The sequence below is a fragment of the Sphaeramia orbicularis genome, chromosome 21, assembly GCF_902148855.1.
Source record: "Sphaeramia orbicularis chromosome 21, fSphaOr1.1, whole genome shotgun sequence".
NCBI lineage: Eukaryota > Metazoa > Chordata > Actinopteri > Kurtiformes > Apogonidae > Sphaeramia > Sphaeramia orbicularis.
In genome coordinates, this window is record NC_043977.1 from 8470115 (window position 1) to 8484870 (window position 14756).

Genomic DNA, 14756 nt, shown 5'->3' on the forward strand with positions numbered 1-14756 from the left:
TGTCAGGTGTTTGTTTCCTGTTGAACATTGAACTGGTTCTTGGTTCTAGAGTTTCATCAGTGCTGAAGATAGTCCAGTGGTGAAGGTCATGTCCTTTGGACCAGGAGGACAGCAGTTCAATTCTGACCAACATTTGGTGACTTCAGTGTGTGTCTGCATCAAAAACCTCAAACTTGCGATTCTAAACTTTGCATTTGTTGAATTTCCATCATTAATTTCCACTTGGGAATTTGTTCATTTCCACTGAGGATCAACAGGACACAGTGAAGGTCAGTGGGTTGAACTAGCTCCTAAACCAGCTAGTTCAACAGGCTGTGTGTTTTACTAATGTCACTGTCTGGTATGTATTAATGGATACAAACCTGATAAAGACATCAACATTTTCATTTAACCTCAGATTTTATCAATAGAGGCAAGATTTAGAGATGAATTTGACCCAAATAACTGACTTAGTATATTTAGAGACTAAGTTTAGAGTAAGTTTGTGGAAGTTAGGGCTTTGTGGAGCCCCTAGTGTCTGTCAGTGGTATTACACCTGGTTCCATGTTGGAGCTGAGGCCTTTACCCTTTGGTTTCACCTGTTTTCTTACCAATAAATAAGAGTAAAATAATAAAATATGGTAAAATAATTTTGATTTGGTGAAAATGTGCAGATTTTTGCAGGTTTAATGAAAATAACCTGTGTGTATTTGTTAATTCAGACATGTTTTCTTCATCTCAGGTTGTTTTTCTTGCGTCTTTCAGCTCAGATCAAACCTCATCATCGCCGTCTTTGCAAGGGGAAGGCCTCAGTGTTTTTAATGCTGCCTTCAGATCCATTATTTAGCCTGTTTTTGTTCAGTGGGCTGTGTGTTTTATTAATGTCACTGTCTGGTATTTATTAATGGATACAAACCTGATAAAGACATCGCCATTTTAATTTAACCTCAGATTTTATCAATAAAGGCAAGATTTAGAGATGAATCTGACCCAAATACCTGGCTTAGTATATTTATAGACTAAGTTTAGAGTAAGTTTGTGGAAGTTAGGGCTTTGTGGAGCCCCTAGTGTCTGTCAGTGGTATTACACCTGGTTTCATGTTGGAGCTGAGGCCTTTACCCTTTGGTTTCACCTGTTTTCTTACCAATAAATAAGAGTAAAATAATAAAATATGTTAAAATAATTCTGATATGGTGAAAAAGTGCAGATTTTTGCAGGTTTAATGAAAATAACCTGTGTGTATTTGTTAATTCAGACATGTTTTCTTCATCTCAGGTTGTTTTTCTTGCGTCTTTCAGCTCAGATCAAACCTCATCATCGTCGTCTTCGCAGGTGAAGGCCTCAGTGTTTTTAATGCTGCCTTCAGATCCATTATTTACAAGTCTAACCCCTGACCCACATTCGGCACGGGCCACTGCAGGCTCAACATAAACCTCCATCTTCCATCTGCGCTCTGATTGGACGGGAGGAGCTACTCGGGGACGCGCCGGTGTGGACGCGCTCGGCCTGTGTTTCCAGGAGATACTCCTACGTGCCCGCGCGCCCCTCCTACGTGCCCACCCCCCATCCCTGCTCGCGCCTCTCACCGTAAAGAGGCTTGCGGAGCGCGCTCCCGGTGGAAATCTGTGTCGGGCGTGCCCGCCGGTGGAATGCGCGCCCCCGGCCTATGAGTCCGCCGCTAATTGGAGTTGACCTGCTGATGGAGACGGGAAAATGGAAACAGTCTGAGCTTTAAGTGTAATGTGTGAATTATCCCCATGAGTGTGTGTGCTGGGCGGAGGTTCCTGTGATGGAGTGATGAAGGTCTGCGCACCTGCCGCCTCCTCTTCCTCATAGTCTCATCTTCTGGTTCTTCATCATGAGTCCACGTCGCTTTTCCACTTGGACCAACTTCATCTTCCTCTGAGGCTGTTGGATGCGTTCACTGCCCATCGTTTTGTGGCGGATCGGATTTTTGTGCGTGAGGATTTGGTTCATTTTTACGCACAGAAGACGCAAACATCCCGCTCTCTCCATCCTAACTCACTCCTCTTCCCTGGGTTATCTGATTTTGTCCTTTTATTTCTGTTCATCTGCCTGTTTTTTTACTCTGTTGGATTGTACCCGAACATTTCCCGGTGGTTTACATGTAGCGGGGACAGAGGCTCTGTATTTGTGAGGATCCCATCAGAGGCTTATATAAGAGGAGTCGTCATGTATGCGGGACGCAAGAGGAGAAAACCCGTTCAGAGGACGTAAGTTCACACAATTTCGATTATTTACAAAATCCAAAATGTATCAAATGACGCGTAAAATCGTTTCCAAATGCGTAAAACCTGCAGCAAATCTTAACGCATCCACTAAAAACTAAAATACATCTGACATAACCACATTTTCTACCCATTTACGCACAAAAATACCCTTTTCCCACGCAAACACCTTTAAGGATAACCCGCAATATTGACATTCCATGCCACCGTGGTTGGTTTAAACCCGTGTCTTGGATCCACGGAGCCGTAAAACCCGTGGATTATTCCAGGCCTGGACCAGCGGCCTGGTTTTAACCTTCACAACTGCGCCCTGTGTTTTTTCCAACACTAAAGCCTCATTTGACGTAAATCCACCAGTCAGAACATGAACACACAAGTAAAGCTTTTTGCTTTTTTTTTTTTTTTTTAATTGCATTTATTTATTTATTTATTTACTTATTTTTTTTAAAATACGCATCCCATCTGTCTTTGGGACGTTTATGCGCCATTTTCTCAGAGTGACAATTTATTTCTAATGTCACTTATTTGGCGTTTATTCCCTTTTTTATCTAAATTATTTGCTAATATTAAAAGCTGATTAAATGTATTTGCTGTATTTGTTTTAGCGCTTAAATGTTCCTTCCTTCCTTCCTTAATACTTTAATTTCCCAGTTTTGCGTCAGTAGTTTTTATTTTACGGCAGTGTGATGATAAATATATGGAAGAAAGATGCTGTTTATTGAATAAAAATGTCAGATAATGTGTTGAAAATCCAAGCATGCGTCGTGGATGTGTTTAGTGGTTTGATGTGATCGTATATGACTGGAAACAAACTGTGCACAGTCACCATCCTGCCGCAATACCTGATGGGAATAATCACACTGTGTCAATGGGTGATGTAACTGGAGCAGATTTGGCCTTTTATTCCACTGCTTTCACTCACAGTTGCATTTTATTTACACTATTTCAGCTTCTTCTTTTTTTTTTTTTTTTTTTTTTTTAATTTAACCTGTATTATTTTATGAAGGAAACAGCTTTTTAATCATTAAGGCCCACAATGTACTGCACATTTTTATTCTAAATTATCAAACTTTTGCTAAAATAGGTCGAAAACTGCACATAAGTGTATTTAATTAATTTTATTTACAGCATGTACGGAGTAATAATGAGTCTGTGGTGTAAATAACATTACATTTGATACATATTCTATTCTAAATGATCAATATCTGTTATAATTTGACATATTTACACACTGAATTATTCCAATAGGATGTTTATCAATTTTCACAGTCTTTATTAAATTAAAAATAATAATAATACAGTTAAAGTCTGTTTCTGCTTCTACATATGAAGATTTTCTCTCATATTTAATGCATTTTTCACTAGATCTGGTTGATGTCGATAGTGATGAATATTTTTGCATCAGTCAGTTATGATAATAAATGTAGGTCATTCTTTTTTCTTTTTTTTTTTATTTTACACTTTATGGCAGATTTTTGGTCCCGAGAAGAAAAGAAAAAAACCCAAACAAATGATTATTTGTGGTTTTAAATCATTTGTAAAAAAAAAATAAATAAATAAAAATAAAACCAAACAAGCAATGAAAATGATGTAAAAGACAAAATGAGACTCATTTTGTGATTTATTGTGTTTGTTTCTACTGTTTTATTTAATACAACATCAAATCAAAATAAAGAAAATGAGTTTTTACTGAAAAGAGCAGAACATTTAACAAATCCATTCATAAAAAAATGTTTGTCCAATGTTAAATTGTATATAAATAAATAAAATAATAAACCCTAAAACATTTAGTTGTGTTTTAATGAGGAACCTGAACAAAATAAATCATAAACACGAAAGAAAAATATATATCACCATAGATATTGATAACAATAATTACTGTTTAATGGCCTGTATGTTGGATTGTATTTATTTGATTTAATAACACACTTTTCTCAAGAAAATCCAATATAATAATGATCCTTTAGAACAGGAAGAGGTTGATTAAGAATTTAAAATGACCAGTCTTTGACATTAAAATGATATTAATAATCACAATAATATAACTTTACAGCATGTTATGATTATTTCCTATAAAGATGTGAAATTTTATTTTAATATTGTAGTGATTACCATGATGTTTTTCATTATTAGGTTTTATTTTGTTTGTATTTGTTTAGTTGTTTTGCTTGATGCTCAATAAACATTTGATTATTTTAGTATTTATGGATGATTTACTGCTATGTTTCTGAAATATTTGTAATATTTAGTGAAGTTTAAAACCATTGATTTTTATTTAGAGCCAAATCCAGCCTCTAAAGTGAAGAGATAGGATTAGATTTATATTGTATTATTTATTATTACCTCCGCCAAGGAGGTTATGTTTTTGCCAGGGTTTGTTTGTTTGTCTGTCTGTTAGTGTGCAACATAACTCAAAAAGTTATGGACAGATTTGGATGAAATTTTCAGGGTTTCTTGGAAATGGGATAAGGAAGAAATGATTAAATTTTGGTGGTGATCGGGGGTGGGGGGGCCCACAGGGGGGGGGGGCGCGCAGACCACAAAATTTCATCAAAATCTGTCCATAACTTTTTGAGTTATGTTGCACACTAACGGACAGACAAACAGACAGACAGACAAACAAATCCTGGCAAAAACATAACCTCCTTGGCGTGGGGGGGTCCGCGGCGGGGGCCACTGATCAGCCTTGGCGGAGGTCTGCGCTCTCCAAGTGCTTCTAGTTTACTGATATAAATGTTTTTATTGTGATGCTTCTGTGCATATCAATGAATTAATCTATAAACCTGGATCACTGAACAGGAAGATATATCAGTGTAAATTTTTTTCAAATTAAAACAGGTTTTAGGGGCAATTTTTGAGTCATTATTTTGTCTCAAAGTTTTTTTAATTTTATTTATGAGATTAAACAGATATAGAAGAAGAAAATCAGCTTTTACTTGAGTCCGTTATGACTGAAAAGGAACAGAAATGAGAATAATCTTATAGTTTACAGTAAAATCATTCATTCTGGTTGAAAATTTTAATAATATATGATTCATAAAACCTCTAATAATCAACCAAATTGATTAATCCACCTCTCAGTATCACTATATGTGGTGTTAATGTGTAATAACTTCATTTTCTAGGTTTTATTTATCATTTCCCAATTTATAAACAACAAGAAGAAAACTGGCATCATGTTAAATCTCTTTATTCTCAAAATTTATGAGCATTTTACTGACCCCTGGGATAAATTTGTGAAATGCAAAAATTACACTGAAGATATTAACAATTAAAGATGTCAAACTCATGTTAGTTCAGGTTCCACTTCCAGACCAATATGATCTAAAGTGGATCGAACCAGTACAATAATAACATAATAACCTATTAATAATGCTCCCAAAACTCCAAATTCCTTTCTTTGGTTTAGTGTGAAACCAAAACCATCCCTTCACCAAAAAAACAAACAAACAAACAAACAAACAAGTGAATAACCTGAACTGTTATTGTTCTGTATGTGGAACCTGAACTGAAATGATTTTATCACCTTTGACTGTTCATATTTTCAGTGTAATTTTTACATTCATGCCATGGGCGGGACTGGACCCTTTGGTGGGCCGGTTTTGGTCCACAGACCGTATGTTTGACATTCACGCTCTAAAACTAAAACCATGTGAGTCTTTAGTAGTAGATTCAGTTTCATACCTGAATGTAAACCAGTTTGATAATGATAATGGAGCTGTTTTGTGTGTTAACACATTAGATGGTGCACAGTCAGACTGAATGTACGCCTCAGTGTGAGCATCGCTGCAGGTCAGGCAGATGACGTCCTGGTTCAGCCTCTGTACACATGACATGAAAACGTTCATGATGAAATGTGACACTGTGGGTTCATTCCAGGTGGAAACAGACAAAACATGGAAGATACAGATGCTTGATCTTATGTGCACGGACTGTTGGGTTGTTTTTATGTCAATGCTGCATAAAGACCCAGCACTACTTTTATGTCAGTTCCCAAATGAAATCTTCTCTATATCTAACTTTTTCTGAAGTGATTTATCACAGTTTATTGATAATATTATCCTTTGTATTTTGTATTTTATCAGTATAAATCATGTATTTTCCTATTTTTAATTCACTGATCATGCAGATGTTCGTTAAAGCTCAGATTAAAGTTAAGGGTTATTATATCAAAAACAGAGAAAACTGCAGAAAAAGTGACTTTTTCAGTAATATATGTCATTAACTGAACATAAACCAAGCATTTCCATCCACTGTCATTGATCCAACTCCATGGGTTTTACTGGTGAATCAATGTTGTAGAAGATGACAGTGTTTCCACGGTAACTACGGAGCCTCTGAACGTCCGAATGGGTCATATCTGATGACCATGGAAAGATGAAGAACTGTATTTTACACCAATTATCCACATGAATTGATAAGATTAATGGATCAACAGGAATTAAACATTTAGACCAGTAGCTGGGTTTGGTGGGTGATGGATGTTTGGGTCTTTATGGGTAAAAGGTTCAGTCATGGATGTAAACCAGCAGATATATGTAGAACGACACATAAATATAGGTTTAGACAACAATAATAATAAGGTAAAAGACATGATGTGAAGCTGCTGTAACAGAACTACCACCAGTCAACAGTTCAGTTTGGTTATGTAATAATAATAATAATAATTACTGATTTTACCATTAATACATCAGCGCTGCAACCATTAATCAATTAGTCGTTGTCAATTAGCTATTAAACCAATCAGCAACTATGTTGAGATTTAATAACACATTGGACTGGATTTTCAGGAAAAAAATCTAAGGGGTGTCAAACATACTGCTCGTGGGCCAAAACCGGCCCACCAGAGGGTCCAATCCGGCCCATGGGATGGACTTGTGCAATGCAAAAATTACACTGAAAATATCAACAATTAAAGGTGTTAAAATCATTTTAGTTCAGTTTCCACATACAGACCAATATGATCTCAAGTAAAATATGATAATAATAACCTATAAATAATGACAACTGAGCATTTTTCTCTTTTTTTGAGTAAAAAAAGTAAAATTACTTGGCAATGTTTACATTTTCAAACAATCTTTCACAAAAATGTGAATGACCTGAACAAATATGAGCAAAATAAAATGTCATTTTATTGATGTTTCTCACATTTTGCTTCGCTTTTGTGTATGACATGTACATGCTATTGTTTTGATCATAATTGTTAATTTTTAAAAAAGTTTAGTTCTGTTCATTCTGCTCATGTTTCTCAATTGGTTGTCCATTTTTGTCATTATTTATAGGTTAGTATGTTATTATTTACTGGTCTGGCCCACTTGAGATCACATTGGCATGCTTTTATCATAATTCCAGATTTTATGTCCTAATTCCTGGTCCTTTTGTGTCTCCGCTCCATAAATATATAGAATTTTCCTAAATTTTACTTCAGCTCAAAGATAAAACTGTCTTCTATTAGAAAGTTCACTCACAGGCTGTAAACGCTGATGACTTCCTGTTTGTGTGGCGTCCATCAGGGTGAAGCAGGCGCCCACTGAAGGGGCCAAGTCCAATCCGTCCAAACGGCACCGGGACCGTCTGAACGGCGAGCTGGAGCGCCTGGCCAGCCTCCTGCCGTTCCCCGAGGAGGTGACCGCCAGCCTGGACAAACTGTCCATCCTCCGCCTCAGCGTCAGCTACCTGCGCGCCAAGAACTTCTTCTCAGGTAAATAAAACATTCAACACAAAGTGGTTTAATCAGCGGCGAACGGAGGCAGGTTCTGGTTTAGGATGAAGAGACGCAGATGATCTGGGATGGATTGGACTTGATGTTTATAAACTATATGGACATAAATATTGGGACACATCATGTCTACAGCTGTAAGATGTCCTGTTCATGATGATCTGACATAAAAACATCAATATTTCTTTGAAGTTTAATGGGAGATTTTTCTTCCTCAGTGAAACGTGATGAAAGTAGATGGTTAGCTGTGGTAGAAAATTATTATTTATAGTCAGAGCAGGAAAAACATTTGAGAAATTTAGAAGTAGAACATTTAAAGTCATAGTCTGGATAGAATAAAAAGAGGGAAATTAAGTAAAAACCATCTCATACATACATTTTAGAAGCAAAGATAACAGTTTAAACCAAACTAACCAGTGCAATGATATTTATCCCAATATAAAACTATATTCTGACATTAGTCATTATTGTTTTGTATCCCAGACCCCTGTTAGAAAAGAAATGCCTGAATTCAACGTGTCCACATACTTTTGTCCATATAGTGTACATCATAATGTTTTCTCCGGGACTCTTTCTGCATGTTTATTGATGCATCCTCAGTTTTTCAGTGCTTCATGTTGCTGCTTTGTCATGACAGTAGTGGTTAAAGGTTGAGTTATTTTCCTTGGTCAGGATATGTACAGTCAGTCCAGCTTGGATTTCCAAGGCTGACAATTAATACTGAACAAACAAGAACTCAAACTATGAATTATGAAAGAGCTGCAGCATCTGAAACCGACCACAATGAACATTTGACAGATAAACAGAACCACAGTGCTGCAGTTTCAGACTCACAGTTTGTCTTTTATGTTTTTGTGATTGTCTCTTTCAACTCACCATAGATTTTTTATTAGTACGCTTTGTTTCTTTATTTTTATCAATTACTAGAAATTTCAGGCTACCTCATTTGAATTCCAGGCGACCCCACATGGGGTCCTGACCCCAAGGTTGAAAAACACTGCCATAGCTATTGATGTAAGAACTGAAGTGATTTTGTTTATTATCAGGAAAACATGTTAAATGGATAGATATCAGCTCTGAAATTAAACTACTATGAGCTAGTTTTGTTGTTATCATTATATTTGTCCAAACAAATGTACCTTTAGTTGGACCTGGAGTTAAAGTGAACAAGAAAATGAAGAAAACAAGGGTGGTCTAATAATTTTTTCCATGACTATAGATGGTGATAAAACACTAAAAGTTAAATATAGAGAAACATTCCTTTGGGAACTGATACAATAATAAAGAGTGGTCTATTTTTTGCTGTACGACAACAGAATATTCATTATAATAATATGGTCCTGGGTGGATGTCCTCCATCATTATGTGAACATCACAGGTTTTTCTTGCATCTCCTCATCGTCCACACCAGAAGAAGAGCAGCCACTGCCTTAATCAGATGATTTCCTCCATGTTTTATTTGTTTTATTGTGATCAGACCGAGCTCAGGGCGTCCGTTAAACCTGAAGGCGTCTCATGCCACCGGTGGACGAGTTCGTCCTCCTCCACCGTCCTCACCAACTCATTGTTATTTTAGGCGCTGATCTTTCAGAGATGCTGCAATGCGGCCGGCGGACGCTCTTCAAGCATCAATAATTGAGAGAAAACCCAGAGTTTAAAGAATTCATGACATCGAGGCAGAGCAGTGTTTGTTTAAGGCGGCGTCTCTGTGAAATGGCTGTTTGAGGTGAGACGGACAGGAAGTGGCGGCGTCGATATGAGCCACAGAGTTTCCTCCGGATGCAGATGACAGAGGGTTTAGGAACCAGGAAGTTTTAGAGGTCAACGATGAAACCGAGAAACATTACAGAAAAACAGCAGCACATCGAAAAAACAAAGGAAGGATGAAGATACATGAAGCATTATGACAAAGAAGAGCAAAAATGTCCATCATTATTTTCAATATTTAGGTTTAAAAGCTGAGGTTTTGTCCTGAGTGAAAGTTGAGGAAACAATTCAGCAAAATGAAAATGATATAAAAGGATGAAAACGATGTAAAAGTAGTAAAAAGACAAAATGGACAGAATAAAAAGTGAAACAAAAACCAAAGCAAAGTAAAAGACGCAACTCAAAGAAAACAACATAAAAGCTGAAACAAGACAGAAATGTCCTAAAAGTAGATGAAAAAAAAAGAAAGAAGAGTAAAATGTTCATCATTATTATCAGTATTTAAGTTTAAAAGCTGAGTTTTTGTCCTGAGTAAAAGTTGAAAAAAACAAGAAATTATTTGTAAAAGATTTAACAAAATTAAAAAAAAAAAGAAAAAATATGAAAATGACATAAAAGACCCAGTAAATAAAAAAGGATACAATATAAAAACTACATAAAAGACTCAACAAAATGAAAACAATGTAAAAGATATAAAAATATGAAAAGACGACTTATTTGATATAAAAAACACAAATAGATGAAAATGATGTAAACGAAACAGAAATATGAAAACGGTCCAAAACATCCAACAAAATAAAAATAATGTAAAAAAGAAAAATTTTAACACAAATTTGGAAACAAAAATCCTGACAAGATGAACATGATGTCAAAGATGCAACAAAGTAAAAACGTTAAAAAAAACAATAAAAAAACAAAAAAAAAACAAAAGAGCAAAAAGGGTTTCACATTCTCAAAAAGATAAAAACACAATGAAAACACTGTAAAAAATGCAAAATGACAAAAACAACATAAGAACGTAAAAACGATGAAAATACTGTAAAAGACACAAAAACATGTAAAAGATGAAACAAAATGGAGTACAGTTTGTTGTTTTAAATTCTTCTTCATGGCCAGAATGCGACAAATGGCTTAAATCGGATAAATTTTGAAAAAAATCTAGAAAACTGGAAATATTTGCTGAACATCAGGAAACACGAAAAATAAGAAAAATCATGAAACACTGAGGAAGTGTTTGAACAGAGAAGATGAACAGAAGGACCCTGAAAGGCTGAAGTAGACCTGGACGGGGCTGACATGTATTTCCCATCATCCCTCAGTCGTCCTGGTATTTATTATTCTCCACATATGGACGAATCGGCTGCTGCTCAGCCATCGCGTTCAATTATTAATCGTAGATTTCAGTACCTACAGGTCAAAGGTCGGCCTTTTGTCTGTGCATTAGCCTACTTCTGGACGTCTCTAAGTAATTAACGAGCCTGGGGTCTTACAGTACGAGGGCGGATCCACGGACCCGGGTCCCGTGGACCCCCAGGGCCCTTCGCTATACGCCAACACCGCGGTCGCACATAATTTGTTGTATGTAAACAATGCAAATCCTTCCTGTCAGCGGACTGTGATACGGGGAGTCGGATCTGTGTGGGAACGCCAGAGATTGAGTTTGGACGTTCACAGGAGGTTCATCAAGGATTAAAATCTTAGAGAAATGATTTATGTTGCATCATTTATCTGCAAATCTGTTTATAAATCCACTAACCCACCCATAGAAGTCCTTCTAATCACCTTAAGTGTGTAATTTGTGCAGTGTGTTTTTATTTTTACTTTGTTTTTTAGTATTTCATCAACTTGAGCCTTAAACAAAAATAGCAAATACTCAATAAGTGTCTTATTTTTTTTAACCCTTTAAATGCCATGTTTGCAGTGTGAACAAACTATATTTTTTGATGGAGAAAAAAACACAATTTTTTCCCCCAATATAAAAAGTGGATTAGTTAATTATTATTATTATTATTATTATTATTATTATTATTATTATTATTATTATTATTATTATTATTATATTTTTATTTATTTATTTTTTATTTATTTATTCATCCTGGCATATGTCAATGATTAACAGCAATATTAATTAATATGCTTTTTTGTGCTAGGTCAAATATTGTAAAATTAAGAAAACAATCAAGAAAATTAATAAGTAATATAAAAAAAATTAATAAATAAATACAACAGCAAATGCTTAATATTACTAAAAATTAAGAAAATAATGCAGAAAATGAACAAAATGAAGAGAATAATCAAGAAAATGAACAAAAGTGAATAAAACAATGAACAAAATAAACAAGAATGAATGAAAGAATGAATAAAATGAAGACACTCTTCAAAGAAATGAAAAAAAAAAATACTGAAAAAATGGGTGGAAATAATGAAGAGAATAAACATAAAATTTACAAACTAATGAACAAAATTAACAAAAATTTATACACACTAGGAAAACATGGCATGTTTGTTTTTTCTACTGCATAAAAATTGGATTAGTTATTTTATTTATTTATTTTTTTCATCCTGGCATATGTCAATTATTAACACCACCATTGGTTAATGTACATTATTATTTTTTGTTCAAGGTCAGATGTTAAATGTTAAAATGTGTCAGTGTGCATTTTGTACTCACTAGTTAGAAGGGTGTTAGGGTAGGAATTTAACACTGTTTATAATGTGCTGATTTTAGTGGATGGATCAGGATTTAAAAAATTAAGCAAAAATGAACAACATTAGAATTCTGGCCTAAAACAAACAGAGAAAAATAATATGACCTTTAATAACCTGAAATACAAAGTGTGCATAATATGCTCACTTGGATACCAGTAGGTTAAAAAAAGAACAATGTCAGTGAGGTTATTAAAACAGATGTGTGTGTGTGTGTGTGTGTGCATCCAGTTTGTGCAAAAACATGAGTGAAAATGAACAAAAAATCACTATATTCAAAGTTTCTTTCATGTAGAACAGTTGGAAACGTAAATGTGATCATGTGCAACAGATTTTGCAAGTGTGTAAATGATAATTTTTACTGATTTAATATATGAAACAACAATAAAAAAGACAGATTAGATGAAAATTAGTTGCAAAACTCCACCAGACAGACTGTATTTTACACCAGTCATTTCCATGTATTGACAGGATTAGTGGATCAGCAGGTTTTAAACAGTTTAGGTCAGTAGATGGTTTTGGTCGATGGTGGATGTTTGGGTCTTAGCAGTAGGTGGAACATGTTTTTTTTTTTTTTTTTTCTGTTGAACTCATTGAAACTCTGTTATATTTCTTTGGAACCCCCCCACAGTCGTATCCAGCGCAGGCTGAACAAAGCTCTGTTAATCTGCCTCAGTATTATCCATCCCAGCTGCCATCTTTGTTAGAACCCAGAGCTACGATGAGCGCCGTTAAACCTCCAAACCCGATAACACTGGGATCAGATCCACGTCCACGGCTGTCGTCTGCTGTTTGGACCCGTCCTGTCCATGTGGACTCGTTCTGTCCATGTGGACCCATCCAGTCCATGTGGACCCGTCCAAACCTTTGTGGTGTCTGAGGGTGTTTGTAGTGAATTGTCTGTGTAGGTGGAACCAGTGTTTCCAGTCGGTGTCGTCACAGATAACAACAGTGTGAAGACTCAGCGATCCACCTCTAGGTCCAGTCCTCCGCTCCCTGTTCTTTCTGTTTTCATATGCGTTGGTGGTCGGACGGTCAGTGTATCTTCTGGTAATTGGATTTTCTTTTCAGAAACTAAAGGAAAACTAGTGGTTAATTGATTTTCGTTTTAAAATAGAAGTATTTAAAATTGAATTTCAAGGCCTTTTTCTTTTTAGTGTCAAAACAGATAAACCAAATTTAAAAAACAGATTGATTTTTGTTTTCTCTTTCTAATAACAAAAAAGTAAGTTACTATCTGACAGGAAGGGAAAAACAGACCAAAAACACCTGGGTTTTTTTTCACTTTCTGAGAAGGGAAAGGAAGGAAAGAGCGCTAATGCGCATAATGGTCAAGGCAGACGGCCATCCTCCAGGAGTCTGGGTCTGCTCCAGGTTTCTGCTGTTAAAGGGAAGTTTTTCCTCGCCACTGTCACCAGTCACAAGTGTTTGCTCCAGGAGGATTCTGTTGGGTTTCTGTAGAATTGACTTAGAGTCTGGTTTTGACCAACTCTATATATAAAATGTCAAGAGATAACTTTTTTGTGATCTGGCGCTATATAAATAAAATTTGATTGATTGAGTGATTTAATTGGTTTTCCCCTGTAAGTCGCTTTGGAAAAAAGCGTCTGCCAAATGCGTAAACATAAACATAAACATAAACATAATGCCATTGAGATTACAAAGACTCTTATGAAGGATGGGTTTGTACGAATCTTCTAGTTCATAAGAAATCTGGAGTTCGTAGACATTCACGGAGGGAACGTGTCTACAATGTCCAGATTTCGTACGAACTGGAAAAAAACATTTACAGCTGAAGAGCAAATGTTCAACAAATCATCAATAGAATCATTTTAGTGAGTTTTTGTTTCCATCCAGTTTGTACTTAAACCTGAGGGAAAAGGTGTAAATTCAAAGAAATCAAAAACAAAGTTAAGGTTTTTCACTTGGAAGAGGTGGAAATGTCGGATTATAGACAAAAGGTAAATGTGCATAAATGCAGTTATTCTGCTTGTTTGCAAATGTGGAGAATGAAAAGACTGTAACCCAGTTCACCCAGTTAATACATGAAATAAATATATCTGATATATTAGATGGAAACAAATCTAATAATAATAATAATCATAATCATAATCATAATAATAATGTAATCTGTTTTGGATGGGGTTTTTTTCATGAAAAGATGACAAACTGTATTTTAAACCAGTTATTTCCATGTATTGATAGGATTATTGGATCAGCAGGTTTTAAACAGTTTAGATCAGTAGGTGGTTTTGGTCGATGGTAGATGTTTCGGTCTTCGAGGGTTAATCTGACACTGAAAAACTAATGAAAACATAAACATAGCCAATCATTTTCACCCAGATTCTAATATCAGAACACATTCACACATTCTCTACACATTTCTCTTCCATCTT

At 35.5% G+C, this 14756-nt stretch overlaps 1 protein-coding gene across 1 annotated transcript in view; it reads left to right on the plus strand.

Moving 5' to 3' along the window:
* Nucleotides 1-1619: 1619 nt before the first annotated feature.
* LOC115412156 (aryl hydrocarbon receptor-like) overlaps nt 1620-14756 on the plus strand; it is a 64979-nt gene continuing 51842 nt past the window's right edge. The window contains exons 1-2 of the mRNA XM_030124485.1: nt 1620-2213; nt 7742-7929. Coding sequence (XP_029980345.1) covers nt 2173-2213; nt 7742-7929 — 229 coding nt within the window. The 5' untranslated portion in view covers nt 1620-2172. The remainder of the gene's footprint in view (nt 2214-7741; nt 7930-14756) is intronic.